Genomic DNA, 18,746 nt, shown 5'->3' with positions numbered 1-18,746 from the left:
ATATATGGTTGAAATAATCCATAAAATCAAAGGTAGGAAAATAAATAAAGAAAAAAAGAAGAGAGACGACACTTCGGTATGTACATACATACTACGTATGTAACTCCGCATTAAGTACAAGTGCACTCATACACGGAGATTGACCTGGTGCAAGCGCAATGCGCAATTCAAACTCTTTATCTCTCTTTCTTATTTCCTGTGCAGTTCATTCGGCTGTCTTTGTTGCTCTAATTGGCTACTCGTAACTAATAACAGGATGAAGTATGTAAGTCGCAAATTCAATCGTATATAGAACTATCATATGAACTTTTTAGTTTGGAAATTTGGCAATGTAGAAATTCGAGTATTTCGAAGTTAGCGAATTTATAAGTTCAGTATCCGAAGTGTGAGAGTAGTTTGTAAAGATCGAATACTTGACTATATCTTACGACTATATCTTCGAACCGTATGAAGCTAACTACCTTGGATAGTGAATTTGATTTGTACGTATTGAACTTGATCCCATCGCTACTCGTAATACTATGTACATAATACGTGTATATAACTAGGTGTGTTATAAGCACATGTATACGTAAAAAGGCAACTACGTACGATATGGTGCAATCACGTTGACCGTGGTCAGGATTGGCTCGACCGATTTATTAAGTCGTGCAAACGAGCGAACGAAAAAGTACCATCAGTCGAGCGAGTTTTATTTTCCAACGCTTGATAAACGATGTGGTGATAATAACTAATAAGTACAGCATGACACGCACATCGACAAAGGTTTAGCTGACGTAAATACTGAAAGAAAATCGATAGGGCATCGAGCGACATTAATTATATCTGTGCTTTGTGTGTACGTGTGTATAAAACATGTCATAGAGAAAAAACTAAGTGGTGGGTGGACGGTAACTCAATATTTTTTTTTATAAATTAATAACCCAATAATATGTAACCTAACTTTGTTAGAATCGACCGTGATTAATGTTTTCTTGATGGTTACAGCGATCAAAAGAGAAATAAAATCGATAACTGATAGGCAACGAGAGAGCGAAGGAAAGTTATGAAAGTTTTCGTACACCTATAGCACACAAAGCTATTTTTATTATTATGAAATTCTACTCCTCGATTCCTAAATCTCTATATTTTTAAATTCCAACATTTCGATGCAAAGTTATTATATTGTATAGTGAGAAGATTAATCAAATACTGTTTTAAAAGTAAAACAAGGTTGACAGAAAATACAAATATAAGACTATGCAAATACGATATTTTTATTGCTATATTAAAATACATGTTTAAATATTTTTATAGAATAACTCATCTTTCTATAAAGTAGTTATTGTGCTGTTTTATACGTTTTAGTAAATCGATATGATATTACATATGCATAATAAAAATATTAACTCTACACTGTGAAACGTATAACACAGTGTTTAATCATTCAATCGTTTAAATCTACAATGTCATTTCCATCTACGCTTCGAGCAGTGTAAAAACATCGAAACGCCTTAAGTGACTAATATTTGACAATAATTATCCGACTATATAATTATAAATTCGTGACGCATCGTTCCAACGACTAAATGACACATTGCATATATATGTGAAACGTTTGATCAGCGTACAAAGCAGCGATAAACCGCGAGAGAGAGAAAATTTATCATGATCGGTGAAGTATGTATCAATCGTGCTCGATTATGTAATAGCTAAACGTTTAATCAGCTGATACACTGGATCGTGTGATGAAAGGATAAACACATATCAGATGTTCTCGTAATAAGCCGACTATCCTTTTCACTTTTCAAATGGAAAAGAAGTAAGACCAAAAAATACTATGAATGACGATTTAACATTTACGCATTTATTGACATGGACGCACACGGTGCGTCTGCTGATAGTAGTTAATATTTTATATTATGGGGTATTTCAGTAATCACATGCGGTAAGGAAACGTTTCTATGTAAAAAAAAAAGTAAGTCAAAAATTGATCAAGTACCGATTGGTCAACCGATCGGTAAAAATGAGATAATGATACAAAATTACTTTCTTCGTTTGTTATGTACTAAATATTGTATTCTATTTTAAGTATAAACGGGTACGCTTTTAATCTGTTTTTAATTTCAAGTTTTCCTTTATATGATATAATGTTATCTGATCATATAGTATAATTTTAATTTTATAGTAAAATAAATTAGATTTAGGTTTGTACATATGTAATTCAAATGCAAACTGCTGTCACTCTTTGTTAGTAAAAATATAACGGAAATCCACGCATAGGCGTAAAGCAAAATCAAGAAAGTAAAAGTAAGGTTAGATCGTCGATGTAGAACTTTTACTCAAATGTATTTATACATATATTTGTATGGTGACATTGCTTAACACAATTATACTTAGATTCTCAAATAAACATATTCCCTATTTACATGCTCGCCATCATACCTACATTCATTATTATTCACTCATACTGATCTAACCATCAAAAACAAAAAAAAAAAAAAAAAAAAAAAAATATAGACATAAACATACCGCGAGCGTGAACGTAAGGTATGCCGCGTGCATTAATGCAATGATTTACGCTTGATACCTCCAACGAGCCTTTCATACACATGTAAAATCGTACGTCTTCCCTCGTTTCTTCATTCAAGCTCTATATCAATTATGGCGTACACTGTACAGCTTTTCTTTACACCAAGTGTGTGTGTGTGTGCGCGCGCGCATATATATAATATATGTAATATATTATATATATATATTAGACGCATATCGTCTGTAGTAATTTCTCGCATTACCTACGCGCGTTATCGCGTGCACGTCGCGCAACCAAACGGACAAAGAAAGCATACGAGGCGCTGTGCCTGGTGTAATATCGACAAGTAGTCAACGTTCGCGAATTTCACAACTACACGCGAGCAGATTGTGTACCTTGAACACGATTTACACACATTTAGCCTAGACACGATAGATCGAAGCCTATCCGTGTAAAGTGTAAGTGAACGTAATGCAGCGCGGTGATGAGCGTATGTAAACAAGAAGTCGCGCCGATGCGGCATGCTTCGAGTTATTTATAGAGACCCATTATTGTGCAACAAACGTGGCTTTACGTAACGCACATAGTATAACCTGGCTGGTCTGTCGGTCACTCGGCCGTATACAAAGGAACTTGCTTTCCTCGTCCTTTTGTTTTTTTTTCCCTTCTTTTTACATCCTTTTTCTCTATAACTGCTGCAAAGTGATACTAAACACCACGCCACTTAGTTTCAACCCTAGTGTAAACAATAATCTAAAGAAATCTCAGCATTGTGTATTGAAAGAAAAGTTTGCTTTGATTCATACAATGTTTATCTGTATACTGTGAAATTTTGCATATGTGTAATGTTGTGAAAAGCTTTTTCAGAGTTTGAAAAATTTACAAAATTCTATATAGTGCAATAAATTATGTCTATTTCATGCAATATTTGATATGATAATAAATGATAATAAAAATTTATCTCTATATTGTAAAACTTTACATATACATATACGTAATATTACGAAATGGTTTTCCAGAATTCGTTTCTTCTTCGTTTCTCTATATTATAAAAAACTTTACATATCTGTTCTACATTTTGCCACAATTACCATTACCGTGAATTACCATTCTGTAATTTTTATGGTATTCAATTCATATCCATAAACATAATCTAGAAGTACGTGCCAATTTAAATTTGCGTCGTACTCATTACGTCTTAAATAGAATGTGTTTTTCAGAATTTTTTAATGATACTTCTGTTGATTGATGATTTTATGATGTTAAATTGATGACAGATTTCATGATGGCAACACCGTCGCAAGGGGAACGAACACATAGAAAGTTAATGCAAACGCGAGTACCGTATATGCATTTTATACCTGTTCAAAGATAACGTTCTAAGAAAGCGATTAATAGCGACACCGCGTCGTAACCATCTAGTTACTGTTTATATTACGCTCGTCATAACAAATTACTACAATTTTCCTAGAATATAATATACTATACGATAAATTACTCTGATGTATGAATATTCAAAAACATCAATAACTAAAATTAATTTACGTAATATACAACAATGGAAAACATTCTTATAATTTTCCTAGAATATGTGTGATACACAAATATTTGAAAATATCGAAAATTAATTTACACAAGATATAACAAAATTTAACATCTATTTGTCATTTACTAATATCACAAATAATTAAATAAGACGAAAAAGAACTCTATGTAACAATTTCAAAATCTACAATTCTTCGCAATAATTCTACATTTATATTGTTAGAAAACAATTGATATATCGGCAGTGGCTCCCGCGCCATGCTTGTTTGGGCGTGAACGCATGGAAGGTCCGGTTTGACACAACCTCGCAAAATATTTCCCAACTCGCCTCTATCGATCATTCCAACAACAAAAATAAACACTAACTTCAAAGAAAGAAAGAAGTTTCCAATTTATAACTCAAGGAAATATCACGTAGTAGCATCGTATAATGTGAAGACTATTGTGCCGGCCGGCTGGCCGGCCGGCCGGCTTCGCGACAGCTGGCTATCGAGAGCCTACTAGGATTTTGTTTGTATTGTACACACGTTTTACGTCCGTGTCACGATTACGAGTCTCGCCAATGCCACCGCGACGTCGACATCGATGCTAACAACGCCTGGGATGGCGAACAGAAAGAGTTGCCGCTGAACGTTGTTAGAATCGGCATGACTTGATAAGGAGGACGAGCACGCCTTCCTTTGCTGACAAATTCGTATCATCTCGGTTAAAATTCACAAAAATACGTTACGTGTATTTAACCCTCGCGTTCCGACGCATGCGACATCTTAGACATCTTAGTCACTCATTTTAGACGCAGTATTTATGAAACAAAATTAGATAAATTTAGATTTAATGATAAAAGTGACATGGGTGATTCTTGATTCAGCCATCATATTTCGCGGTTCGCACTCCCAGAATTGAAGTCATAAATGACGTGGCGTGTCAAACCGCACCGCTCTATATACTACATAACGCTGACGTACACGCGAACGCATATGTAACTCGGTACGAGTTTTCCCAGTCGACACATGGCCGTGCACATTCCTAGCAATTTCACGTTTTCCACATCGTCGTTTTTTTCTGTGATCAATGAGAGAAAGACTCACCCGCACAAATTGGTTTCCTGTTCCTCGGTGGTTTCGACAATTTCCTCGAGCAGAATACGATCCTCGCCACCAAACACTGACATATCTCGTTGGTCCGCAGCACTGAGAATCCCGCCGCGCGATCCCGCACCGTCCCAGCAGCCGTCGTCACGGCAGCGAAAAGACGACGGGCTTCTCTCTCTTTCGCAGCACTCCACTTGAAAAAAATCGACGCGCACACTTCACGCAAACGTGACGCAAATCCTCCACGGAACTCGTTAATTAACTTTTTAGACCGCGGTGGCACGCACCGAGATTCGTCCACGGGACAGCCACTCCGCGCGGCGCACACACAACGCCCGAACGCGTTTTGTAATGGCGATCTTTGGCGGGAAACAGCTGAGGGCCCCCACAGAGTGCCGCGAATCACTCCGCCGCCGGCTTCAGTGCCGTCAACACCTATGGTTCATCCGATGCCCCTTTGGACATCTGCCACTTTCTACTGCAAATTTTTTCTCAAATCTTATATACACTAAAAATCCTTTATTTTTTAACACCAATTATTTTTATCGCGTTTACACGATAACACTCTTGATTAATTATATATGTTCGTTTAATATACCGAAAATTACGATAAATAATGTCCGATGTTGCATAAACTGATACTACATTTCAAATAAATCATCTCACGAATCTTGTCATGAAGCAAATCATCCCGTCCGTGTACACCGAATCATCACGTGGCACATGCTAAACTTTGTCATGAAACTTGAGGCAAATAACACTCGCGCACTGTAGGAACGATATGCAGAAACAAAAATATAATCACACGGTGAAGTTTGTTGTCTCAATCTAATTTATGTTTCCACGAAGCACAACAGCATAGACGTGATTCACAGTGTCGAACGTTGGAGGAGCGTTTTCGAGACACTCATGACAAGTTTAGTGTACGCGGTTAGGGTGAACGCTACATGATACTCTGCCCTGAACAATGACTCTCTTTGGACCAATCGCACATCAGCTCATCTTCAGTTTTACACCAATTTTTTACGGTTTTCCGCAGGTAGTTGCGTGCAGATTATGTACTGCCAAACCTCGGATCACTGGTGTGGTTAACTGTCTGCTTGGTGAGCTATTGTTAGAAATATTTATCGCTTTAGAAGGGACTATTTTCACGCTGCGTAGGTTTACGCTAGAGGAACGGCGCGGCCGCGCGGGAAACATCTGCCAGCTGGCAGAGGCCCCGCCCATAGAATACGCCAATCTCCCCCACTTCCCCCACCTGCACGAAACTAAACCCACGCACACTAACCCCCAACCATTTGTATAGCCGTGACCGCGCGCGACACATCCAACAACCTTCTATCCTGGTCCTTCAACGAGCTCTCTGCGCAATGTTACACGATACGAAAGTTGACAATAAAAATTCGCTGCTTCCTCGCACGTATCATACATCCTAAGTCCCTCGTTCTGCATTTCTCTATGTCGATGCAGAGATGAATAATCAAAAATCAAAACTATGTATAAACCAATATAATAAATAAAAAATGTTCTACTATATTCATTAACAATTTATCTGTATTCTGAATATTGAAATAATGTAATTTTATAATTTGAACTGACTATTTGTACCTTTAACTATGTATGTATGTATAATTTTTGTTGTAAAGTTGTAAACGATCTTAATGCACTGTCTTCGTTCACAAATTGCTACATCTTTCGAATGTTTCTCTATCAATGTGTGAAAGATAAAAATATAAGTATAAAAAATAATACATTTCAACAAGATCTTATGTAAATTAGTTCCGTCGATTACTAGAAATTAATAACTTTCCTAAGACTCTCTAAATAAGTTGATTTTCCATAAATAAAATTTCGATAAATTATTCTTCAAATAATTTTGCTATAGAAATTGTGATAAGCTTGTTTAAATCGATAAGTTGTGAAAAGTCGTGCAGCCAATGCCATCTGGCGGTCGACGATTGCACATGCAAAAATAACGGAACGGCAACCGAAATACAAACACTCAGATGATTTAATATAAACAATGTACTTCCATCATTATTTGCAAATAGTTTTTTTTTACAATATATGTGAAAAACATTTATTTTCGTAATCATTCTTTCTTTAATTCTATAAAATGAAATATAGTAGTAATGAACTTACAAATAAAAAGAGCAAATAAAAGATGTTCTCACTTCTGAACCTATTTTACCATTATCGATAAATACTGTTGATTATCTGCGGAATTTCTTTTTCATACTCTGATATAATGACAGGCTAAAATAATATTTAGAGAGACTGTATTCATAGTTATTGTTTATATCAATTATACATTACAACGTAAAAAATAATGGTTTTATATTGTTATGATTTAAAAAAAGATAACTATGAATACGCCTTAAATCCAGTTTAGTAAATGAAAATAATATTAAGTTGTTTCGATCCTCATTCTCTTACTCTATTTCATTCATTAATCCGGAAAATGGTTAATTCTATCTTGAATTTGTCGATTTGCAACTTTGGAAATATAAGTAAATTTCATCTTGATTTCATATTTAAAATATGTCTTTAACTCTTTACGAACGAGACAGTTCGAAGTCAACCGTTCCGTGGGGCTGTGCTGCTGCCACGATAGTCATTTAAAATTGCCAGCGCACATTTCTCCTTAGACGCGATTTTCGTTCATAACACTCCAAGATGTCAAATTCTAGACATATGTACATGCACAGATTCTCCATAGGATAAATAAAATGACACACATATGAGTCTTTTGGTTCTATCAGTTGTTTTCTCCGAACGCGTATATAAGTTTGTCGCTCATAGCGACGCATTTACGTGGGACACATATATGAGTCTTTCGGTTCTATCAGTTTTCACCAAACGCATATATGAGTTCCTCGGCCAAATTGATGGCTTACGCAGAACGCATATATGCAATATGCAAATTGCATATGATACGTATGTAAATATGAAATCACGAAGCATTTTTACTAATACCTGATAAAACAGCTACTTAATCAGCGCTATTTGGCTGATTATATGTAATATCTTTTTCAGAAAAGGTGCACATTTAGACTTTGCTCGATTCTATTTGAATTAATATGTAGTATTATTCAAATGCTCGATGATTCGTATAAAAAAATTAACATAAATACATATATCGTTCAGATTTTTCATCCTTAGTGCGTTTGAATATTTGAAATTATCTGATCATTATAAAACAGATAATTTGTTTAACACGTTGAATGCCACGCTAGTTTTACAGGGATTGCCCGTGGCGCCACAATGAATTTTTTATTATGCAACACGTATGATGTTGAAATATTACCTACAAGAGATATGTTACGGCGTAAAATCATTATTAATGAATTTATCTCACTTAGGTCACCGGTGACCACCGTGGCGCTAAAGTGCAATTTCGCGCGATTCACTTATTTTTTGTGATTATCAATTATCTCATATTGTTTCTTCGTGTTGCTAAATAACTGTTCTATGTTTTTACGTCCCGGGACCTACCATGAACCATAATCCATCCCTCGGTCATACTTATTCAAATATATAATATTTATAATATTTATCAAACATCTTTCAAGTAGAAATGTTCCTTAGGACTATTGTTCATTAAAGTAAAACACGGAAAAAGCGGGTTTTTCCCACGTTCAGCCACTGACGAGGGGCGCATATAATAGATTTATATTTCATGTATAAATAAAACTATTTTTATATGTTTTATACTGCATAAATTTCGTCACACCATTGTAGTAAAGATGGTAATAATAAAAAATGTATAACTATTGACATTTGTTCAAATTATGTACTTCTATAAATCTTGGTGCGCCGATCACCAGTGACCCCCGTGGCATTCAACGTATTAACCAGAACAAAATTTTTTTGTAATATTCACATTTCAAAATCGAACAAAAAATTTAAAAAAATTTCTTCCAAAAAAATTAATATTTTTATATTGGATTTTTATATTATGTTAACACTTAGCCACCGCGCATTTTTCCAAGTATCGAGGACTAATATTCACTACTTAAAAAACAAAGAAGTCTAAAAATTATTTAAGTGATTAATTATATTTTGCAGTAATGATTTTATTTAACGATTTCACATATTGTTTATACAAAACATCAAATTAAAAATATATATTAAAAGCATAAAAAAATATAGGTAGAATTAAAGACATTAAAGATGACTAAAGATAAATAACACGACTTGAACGTGAAATTAAAAATTCATAATGCATTTTAATATTTTTTTACAGTGTGGTATCGTTCAATTATAACTTTATTTAGTCATAACTGATAGTGTAGCTTTTTAATTAATTTTAACACTACTAAATTGGTGTATTTTATTATATACTGTACTTTATAAAAGCAGAAAAAGTGACGCAATTAATTGGGAACAAATCCAGCTAAACAATAACTGATAATAACAAAAAAAAAAAAAAAAAAAAAAAACAAGATATGAAGAAAACTCGTTGCTAAAGTCAAAAAGAGAGATCTCCCTGTTCGGTCACGCAGTGATGTTCTTCACAGAAGGGAGATTTCCATTATTCGGTTGGCTAAGTGTTAAATTTTACAACGGACGTTATTTTGTTCTCAAACTAAAATTGATTGATAAAACACGTAGAAATCTGTTATTATTTGTATTTTTAATTTGTAAGTAATATTGTTTTTTCTTTTTTTGTACTCACAGTAATGTGATTAGTGTATTTAAAGCAGAACCCAAATTTTGTCAGTTTATAATTATAACACTATTTATAATGCCTCCCAATTTGTACACAATGATGATTTCAAGAAAACTTTTACTACTTTTCTTTCGATCAGCAGATATAGACATATAATATTTCTCCAAATTAATAAATTTTCTTTACATTGCTAATGTGAAATAGCTAATCAACATAATAAACAGAAACAAGTATCATCACAATAAAATCTAAGTGATTATTAGTCAAATATCCAATCTTATATCAATTAACTGCTAAGAAAACGTTTAGGAACCAAATTGAATTGGTACCCCATGAGATTCCAAGATATTGAATAAATAAAGAGAGTAACAATGTTACCCTATCGTACTAAAAATAGTATTTAAAGAGCCTAAGACAAATCAGTCTTAGACTTTACTCAACTGGTTTGATTTACTTTACTGTAATGATTATAAAGCTACATATAGATACAATATGTGATATACAAATGCATCAACCACTTTCTAATAGTTATGCTTCTTTTACACTGTGGTTACATTCTCTTCATTCCTTTTCTTTTCAAAAAAACGAGCTAAACCTAATACTGTGCTAAATGCTATATTTACAAGATTAGAAGTTGATCGTTTCGTTTTTTATTTAATTATTTACAGACGCGTAGCTCTTGATTACAGTAGAGAGTAAATCAACAAATCTATTAAAATATATAAAACTAATTTAGTATTGCGAATGATATCGTCAAGGCAAATATGATTGAAGCTGTAATGAATTGATACTTGGAAACTAATTTGTACTTTATGATTTATTTTTACTACCTTCTTTTTACTTTTTTGTATTAAATATTATATATCTTTGTTGATTTACTTCTAAATTTTTCCCCTTTTAAATTACACCCTTTAACTTTCTGTTTGTTTAAAAAAATCTTTAAATATACATTAGTATATTTCTTCTTAATGTGGTTCATGCATCTGTAATCAATTTAGTGCAATGTGAAAGCATGGATTTACAAATAACGGCGTTGTACAAGAAATGTTGTCAGAATAATAAAATAACTTTTGATATACATAAGAATGTTTAAATGCAATATGTATGCATGAATTTCTCTTGATATTTTATATAGAAATTTATATATACATGTAAATATTAATATAAAATAAATCTTGTATTCTCTACCAAATACCACGTTAGCTTTAGTCCAAGCTCCATGAAATTATAAATATGTTTCATTCAGTTCTGGAATTCATTTATCTATTTGCAAGCATTAAAATAGCTACTGTATTGTATTTTAATTAACAAAGAAGTAGTTTGGCATTCCAATTTCTGTTATTTCAAAAAATAATTTATAGATAATCAGATTTTGTAAGAATTGATTTTTTGAAAGAGATTTAAATTAAAACTAATATTTTATCAAACACCAATTTTAACCTAACCCCAATCTTGAATGTGTATAAATGCATAAATAAATAAGTTTCAAATTATATTTTTAATTTATAATATTTAACTATTTTCCAAAACAAACTATCTCATACTTTTGTCTTTTTGTGGCTTTTTTCTTTTTCTGTTTTAAATAAATGGTATTCTTTCCAAATTTACATCCTAAGTGATAGAGCAGGATCTCTATCTTTACCTTTCCCTAATTTCATATGTGTATGTAGATATGTATATTAATATACATAACATACATATTTTATTAATAAACATATTTTATTAATATAACAAATACTGTATATAACCATAATAATATGAACTTTTAATTATTTGCATCTATATGCCTTACCTGTAAATCCATGTTTATTTGTATGCAATGATGGAACTTATTCATGGTATTATCTATGTACTATCTTTGTTATAATAATTTTTTCAATCCTAATTTCAACCTTTCCTGAGCTGGATTCACTTTGATTTTCAATTGCTGAATAAGATCATATATCTTTAAAGAAGGCCCAACTTTAAAACCGGTTAGGTCTATTATTTGGTCCTTAGTGAGTGTTAATAGAGTTTTTCCATCTATCTTACGTTTACTAAAGTTATCGCAATATGTTGCACAATCATTAACACGAAGAAATTGTGCTACATCAAACACATTCCACTCAGATGGCACTAATTCACCAGATTCAGAACTCTTTTGAACACCATCTGCTAGCCTTGGGATGTATTTGCTAGAAGCAGACGTTACCTGGAAAATACAACTTAATTTAAATATTCATATTTAAAACTTTTTTATATGTAAAATTCAGCAAAAATTTAACAAGATTTAATATTAAACGCATAAATGTCTAGAAGTTATTCTCACTAATTTAATATATAAATATAAAATATTTTATGTAGAATTTGAAATTCAAAAGTTTAATATTATATCTAATCAATCATTAATTAATATTCATCTCTAATATAAAAATATCAAAATATATTTACATTAATGTACGATGTTGCAATTCGTTCTTTTGGTGGTGGAGGGCTTTGTATCTCACTTTGAGTATCATTTAATGCTTGACCTTGTCCAGTAGTAGGACTAGGTAAAGTTTGATCAGGTCCAGCTGGTTCTTCTGCTGGTTCTGGTTCCCTGTTTCTTTGTTCTGGTAGGCTTTCCAAGTCACGTTCTCTTTCGATTTTTATTCCTTGGGCTGGCTCTACTTCTCGTTCGCGTTCACGAGCCGTACTAATACGTTCACTGTGTCGAGGTAGAATGTTTTTCGCACAAGATACTTTGCTGCTTTTTTTCACTTTTCTCTTAGCTTTACGTTTAAGGCCTCTTGGTGATTTTACTAAGAAATGTTCATTTATGACATTAGAAAAAGAAAACAGAAGTTGGCACACAACAATAGTAACAAATATATTAATAATATTGAAACAAAACTCATTCTGGAAAATATTTTTAATCCATTCACTGCCAACTACAAGATATCTGGTAGTAAGCGTATGTACCAAGACTGCCGACTACGAGTTATCTCGTAGTGCTTTTTTCATTTTCAAATTATTTTAAATACCATTTTAGTACTATATCTGCAAGTAAATATTACATTTTGTGAAATTTCATGTTTCTTTTTTTAAATAAAATCTTGGCGCCTAGAGCAAGATACTCTAAATTTGTCTGGCAATGAATGAGGTAAAATATGAAACTATAACATTTTTTTAGAATATGAAACAAGTATTTACCAGTAGGACTAGTGTTTTTATTGAGTACACGGGGCCCTTCTAATTTATGATCAACCAAATCACACCATCCGACTGGATAAATGTCAGGACTCTGACAATCTAGCCATTGATCATATTCGTCCTCCCAACCATCGAAGTGTACTCTTAATAACCTTCCAATCACCCTAGTAATAGTAGCAACACAAACTAATCTAGGATCCATTAAATCAGCTGCTTCGAGCCTCATTCCTTCAATAAATCCATGTTGAGGTATTTCCTATAATGAAAATTTCTATATGTTGAAAAGCAATGAATATAGTTATACATGAATACGAAATATAATAAATAGTACAAAACCTATAAAATTTGTATTTCTATAAAGCTTTTATAATATTTCTTAGATTTATTACCTCTATGAAAAATACTATTTCTAATGTTTATTACATTATTAAAATTATTTCTGTAGTTACCCTATTAAATAACTGCACAGGAGCAGGTATAGTATTCGTCTCTGTTAAATATGTATCCCATGTAAATGTAGTGGGATCATAGCCCTTTGGTGGTGTAAGTGGTAATCCATGTTGAGAACAAAATCCAATTGGAAAAATACAAGGTGAACATGAATGATAGCAGAACCAATCAGCACCACTTGCATCTTCATCATAACTATCTATACGGATCATTATATAATCTTCTTTTAAAACTTGCATAATTGTTGCTGCACATATGGCAGAGAGATTAAGAGGATCAATGGCTTCTATTTTCATTCCTTCTCGAAATGTGTATCCAAGATGTACATGATGGTTCTTTGGCACATAGAAAAGGTCTTCAGTTGCGTCATCTTCACACAATTTTGATTTTGACACACGCTCCAAATATTCAGGATATGCATCCAACGTTTGTCCTACCCGTTTTGCCCACCCAACAGGATGTATAAGAGGAGAATCTTCGTGGCACCAAAAACCATTGTCTTCGGGTGGTGAATCATAGTATCGTACATGTAATCGTTTACCCACAATTTTTTGTATCGTTGCTACTTTTACTTGCGAGATTCTATTTTTATCTACGACTTCCAAGTGAAATCCACATCTAAAACGCGACTTCATACTATCGTTAACTTTATTATAAAAATTAGTTGGCAATGTTCTTGCACCTGTCAATCGTTTCATTAGAAAATCCTTCCAGTCTTTGTACTTATCAGCAATTGCTGTAAAGGATTATTACGATTCATTATTACAAATTTTGTACAAAAACAAAGAGGGATCCATAACAATGTAAGCATCATAAATGTTTGCTTACTATTAGGTGGAATAAGAGGTTTTCCAATGGTTGCACACCAACCTACAGGGTGTATGTCATTCGAGCACAAAGATACCCAAAAATCTTTATCATCATTGAGTCCAAAACCCTCATACCTTAACAAAGCTCTATATCCAGATATACGTAACACAGTAGCAACCCAAAAGGAATCTGGGAAAGCTTCACATACTTCATCGCAATCAGTATTTTCCACTTCTACTTTCATACCAACTGTGATATTATCCCATATTTCTGATATAGGTGCCTGTAACATGAAAATTGAAATAAAATCTATGCAAAATTCAAAGTATAGTAGCAAAAATATCAGAATCTAAATTAAAAGTTATGTAGTACTATATTAACATTGTATAGAAGACTGACATGTTTAAAACAAGATACTGGAGCAGCACAAAATCCAGGTTCTGTTAATTGTGGGGTCCAATCATAAGAACCTGCCATTTCAGCAGTTCTTTTTCTTCTTACAGGTAAATCCTCTGGCATTACTGGTTCTGATATAACTTTCTCTTTCTCTAGTTCAAAAGATTCTTTTATGTCTGTTTCTTCTTGTACTATGACCTAAGATATTTAAAAAATATATGATTTCTTCTTCATATTTTTAAAAACTTATTTTTACATGTAACTCACATTCTTTGTTAATTTAGACTCGTTTGGAGAAGTTGAATTTACAGATGCGTGTGCCTCAACAGAATGTGATGGACTATACGTAGAATCAGCAGTAGGAGCTGTATGTTCTGAAGATCTTGCACATGCTCTACTACAAAATCGTCGTTCTTTAGTATAAAATGCATGTTTCACACCAATAGCACCACATTTTTCGCAAACAGCTATAACAAGATAATAGAGGTTTACAATTATACATCAATAAATTTATAATTTATAATTATAATCTTGAATTTTATATCTAACCTATACCATCCTTACGAATGGGAATAAAATTTAAATCTGTATGTGGTTGATATGCAATTGGTGTCTTTAAAACCAATCCAGGATGCTTTATAGGTTTTATTTTCCTATTGCGATTATCTTGAGTAGTTTGTGTTGCTGCGTTGTTTACAACTTGCTCTCGTTCTTCGTCACCAATGTAATCTTCTAATGTCAAATATTCAGCCATTTCTTGTCTTTCAGACTGTGAATCATATTCCTAAAAAAACGATAATGTTGGTAAATATTACTGTGTACATATTACTTATAGGTGCAATGTAAAATTAAAATATGTGTGTTTAAAGGATTAGAGTTTACCTGTTGTATTTCCTGGGAATCAACGGCTTCTACAGCTTCATCAGGCTCTGAACATTCATTAGCGAACTGAGGTGGTAGATATCGTACCATAGTTGTAGGTGCGATTTGGTGATTTCTAATATTTTCATATGGATTTGAACCATGAGGAAAAAAAGGACTTTCAGCTTGACGTGGATCCAACATAAGTTCATGTGTAGGTTCTCCGTGTACCATCATATCTCCCATCCATACCATCCCTAGTTCCGGTAATCCAGGGATGGAAGCATACACTGAATTCATACAAATATCCATTCCTATATTCACATAATGATTGAAATATTACTCTTAGACAAATTATATATATTAATATCTTTTAGCATCGAATAACAGGATATTATAACCGAACGAACAATATTTGATGTAGGACAAAGTATATTCTACAAATACTCCAATTTCGATTAAATTATGATGCTTAATAGGTCGAAGGATTTTTAGTACATGCAAAAGAATTCATTTAACAAATTACTATACAGAACGTAATTTATTACACAAAAACAGTTTTTTGAATTGATACTATCGCATCCGAATTCTATTCTATGTCGTATAAAATGTGCAAAAAAAACTCAATATGATTTATTTCTCAAAGCGACGCCGAAGCTTTGAAAATCAACATTTATTCAACCTTTTCCACTGGGAAACATGTTTCAAAAGAAGAAGTTTCTCTTTGGAGATACACCATATCCTGTGTAAAGTATTCAGTCCCAGAATCATAAATTACGATGTAATTTAACGCGCGAGCATATCACATAGCGTAGGAAAACAAGTACGAACCATTAGAAGCTTGCATGTCCATGACAAAGCAGAGCCAGAGAACTCCTGTATATTCAAGTGGTGTGCAAATTGTTACGCCACCTGATATCAATCATTGATATCATACAAATTTGGCGGTATATACAAAACTTTAATTTCTTATTTATTATTATTTTGAATAACGGGAATCTGGTACGATGAAAAATGAGGAAGTAGGGAGAAGATTGGTTATTTTATAATTATAATTATTTTCTATCATATTTATCAATAAGTTTGTTTATTTACGATAAAATTTTAAATAACCAATTTTGATACTTTATTATTCTTAATAATGATCCTTTCTGATAATTCTAACCATCTTTAATGAGATACTTTATTCTTGAAAAAAGTAATTGTCAAAAATATAACCTTTTTCCTATCTTTTAAATTAGTAAGTTATTATGTAAAATATTATTCATTTTTATTTAATTTTATACAAATACAAAATTATATGACTGTAAGTAAAGTTTAGTGCATCTTCGTTTAACATATAATATGTTTAAATTCTAAAAGTTTCATTCAAGATTATATAAACAGATCTCGACATTCATTACCGAAATAGGTTGAAGCATAGGGAAAACTGTCTGAAAATTGAGTTGTGAGAAATCAACATGAAAGATAAGAGGTTCTCATTTTGTGTATGCCTGACATACTATGAATATCTCAAACAGAGATACTTTCATGTACTGTTTACTAAATACATTGTCATATATTATATATAATTAATTTATATACATATATAATAATAATAATTATTTTTAAGACTTTAAGGGTTACATTTTTGTTTAAATTTTCGTAAAGAAATAAATACTTTTAGTACAAATTATGTTTATTAATTTTCTAACTAGGATAATCAATACTAAGAAAATAACGAATATGCAATTATAATTTGACATATATGCATACATATACATATACTTACAGAAGCTATGATATTATGTTTTATAACAATTGAAACATTTAAAACATCGATAATTATTTTCAATTATCTTTATTTTTCTAATAAACTGCACTGTTTTTATGAAATAGATAGTAACTTTTTTCCTAAACATGTTTCATTAGCTATCTAACTTCAATTACCAAACGATGAAATGTAAACAAAAAGAATGTTAAATCATGTTCTTTACAGTATTCTGTAATAGTGTAAATATGAGATATATATTCCTAATATAGGATATATTTATCAAGTAATAAATATCAAGTAATAAAACAATGAATATGATTAGTACATTATACTACTATGTTAAGTATTTGTGACTTGTAAAACTATTAGTCGTTTTGAACTTTGAACTCAAGTCCTTCAGCTAGATAATTTACAATGGTAATTATTTTTTTATTAATATTAATACGTAGTTACAGTTAAGATTAATCATAAGTAAGAATTTTTAGTTCTACAGAACATAAAGGAAGAAAAAAAAACAAAGAGATTATTTTGTATAAAGTAAATATTTTAATAAGATTAATATGAATCAAGAAAGAACATCAATAGAAGTGAAATTCACAGTACCATGGGGTCATATTGCAGGCAAGATCTATGGATCTTCGAAAGAAAAAAGAGTTCTAATGGTGCATGGTATCTTAGACAATGCTGGTACATTTGACAGGTTAATTGAACACCTTCCACAGAAATATCAATATGTGAATATAGATTTGCCAGGGCATGGACTCTCATCTCCAATGCCATCTGGAATGCCATTGCATTATTTTGATTATGTCTATTCAATATTATTTGTTTTGGATGCACTAAAATGGCAAACCTGTATATATATTGGACACAGTTTTGGAGCTCATATTGCAACGTATTTCAGTATTTTGTACCCTGGAAGACTTGAAAAAATTGTAGCACTCGATGGATTTCTACCTTTTCTGGTTAAGGATATTGTTCCTTATATTCGAAATGTATATAATTTAAATGCTTATTCTAAAGATTCTAATATACTTTATACAAAAGATGAAGTGATGTATGCTTTGCAATTTAAAAGATTTGAGACATTAAGAATAGAGGCTGCAGAAGCTTTATTTAAACGCGCAGTCACTAAGGTTGGTGATTTGTACAAATTTAATCGTGACACAAGATTAAGACACGTTATTAGACCATTTTTTACATTGGAACAACACAAGGAAATTTTTAAAAAATATACAACTAAAACATTAATAATTATAGCGGATAGTTCCGTAAGAGGAAATATTTTGTTGCAAATAGTAAAATCATTACCACTAATTATTAACAGAACTGATCTTTTTACTGTAATTCAAGTCAGAGGAAACCATGATGTACATAATAATTATCCTGAGTGGGTAGCACCACATATATGTAAATTTCTAGACGATAATTTACAAAGTAAATTATAAATTATTTATTATTTTCATAAAATATATGTTATTTTTA

At 32.0% G+C, this 18,746-nt stretch overlaps 3 protein-coding genes across 8 annotated transcripts in view; 1 reads left to right on the top strand and 2 right to left on the bottom strand.

Annotated features, from left to right (window-relative positions):
• LOC132907030 (helix-loop-helix protein 11) overlaps window positions 1-6,277 on the bottom strand; it is a 160,729-nt gene extending 154,452 nt beyond the window's left edge. For 2 of the 3 annotated variants that reach the window (XR_009658090.1, XM_060959765.1), the window contains exon 1: window positions 5,146-6,272. Coding sequence is in view for 2 of the 3 variants with exons in the window: in XM_060959765.1 (XP_060815748.1) it covers window positions 5,146-5,228 (83 nt within the window). In the remaining variant the exon portion in view is untranslated. Of the gene's footprint in view, window positions 1-5,145 lie in introns of all 3 variants that reach the window. The other variant, XM_060959766.1, reaches the window with a different exon arrangement.
• A 1,612-nt stretch (window positions 6,278-7,889) lies between these two features.
• LOC132907029 (polycomb protein Sfmbt-like) lies at window positions 7,890-16,404 on the bottom strand. 4 transcript variants are annotated; one of them, XM_060959763.1, is made up of 10 exons: window positions 16,340-16,404; window positions 15,530-15,798; window positions 15,197-15,431; window positions 14,915-15,114; window positions 14,651-14,845; window positions 14,270-14,534; window positions 13,441-14,177; window positions 12,992-13,247; window positions 12,251-12,600; window positions 7,890-12,011 (listed from the first exon to the last, which is right to left on the bottom strand). In XM_060959763.1, exons 1-10 carry the CDS (start codon window positions 16,359-16,361, stop codon window positions 11,682-11,684), a joined length of 2,859 nt encoding a protein of 952 aa, XP_060815746.1. In that variant the 5' UTR covers window positions 16,362-16,404; the 3' UTR covers window positions 7,890-11,681. The 4 variants fall into 4 exon arrangements, with proteins under 4 accessions (XP_060815746.1, XP_060815744.1, XP_060815745.1 ...); XM_060959761.1 differs by having other exon boundaries at window positions 15,530-15,822; window positions 16,340-16,403; XM_060959762.1 differs by lacking the exon at window positions 16,340-16,404 and adding an exon at window positions 16,191-16,333 and having other exon boundaries at window positions 15,530-15,822.
• A 1,264-nt stretch (window positions 16,405-17,668) lies between these two features.
• On the top strand, window positions 17,669-18,744 carry LOC132907453 (serine hydrolase-like protein). The gene has a single exon (XM_060960577.1). It carries the CDS (start codon window positions 17,822-17,824, stop codon window positions 18,707-18,709), a length of 888 nt encoding a protein of 295 aa, XP_060816560.1. The 5' UTR covers window positions 17,669-17,821; the 3' UTR covers window positions 18,710-18,744.
• Window positions 18,745-18,746: the final 2 nt, after the last annotated feature.

The sequence above is a fragment of the Bombus pascuorum genome, chromosome 5, assembly GCF_905332965.1.
Source record: "Bombus pascuorum chromosome 5, iyBomPasc1.1, whole genome shotgun sequence".
NCBI lineage: Eukaryota > Metazoa > Arthropoda > Insecta > Hymenoptera > Apidae > Bombus > Bombus pascuorum.
The sequence above is the reverse complement of the archived record's forward strand: the minus strand, read 5'-3'. Positions and strand labels throughout refer to the sequence as shown.

Excerpts from the sequence above, each read along its gene's own strand:
- LOC132907453 (XM_060960577.1), top strand. The coding sequence starts at position 17,822 with ATGAATCAAGAAAGAACATCAATAGAAGTGAAATTCACAGTACCATGG.
- LOC132907029 (XM_060959761.1), bottom strand. The coding sequence starts at position 16,361 with ATGGACATGCAAGCTTCTAATG. Across the intron at positions 14,178-14,269 it reads ACCTCTTATTCCACCTAATA|CAATTGCTGATAAGTACAAA; the intron begins GTAAGCAAACAT and ends AATCCTTTACAG. Across the intron at positions 13,248-13,440 it reads CTGTGCAGTTATTTAATAGG|GAAATACCTCAACATGGATT; the intron begins GTAACTACAGAA and ends TTTTCATTATAG.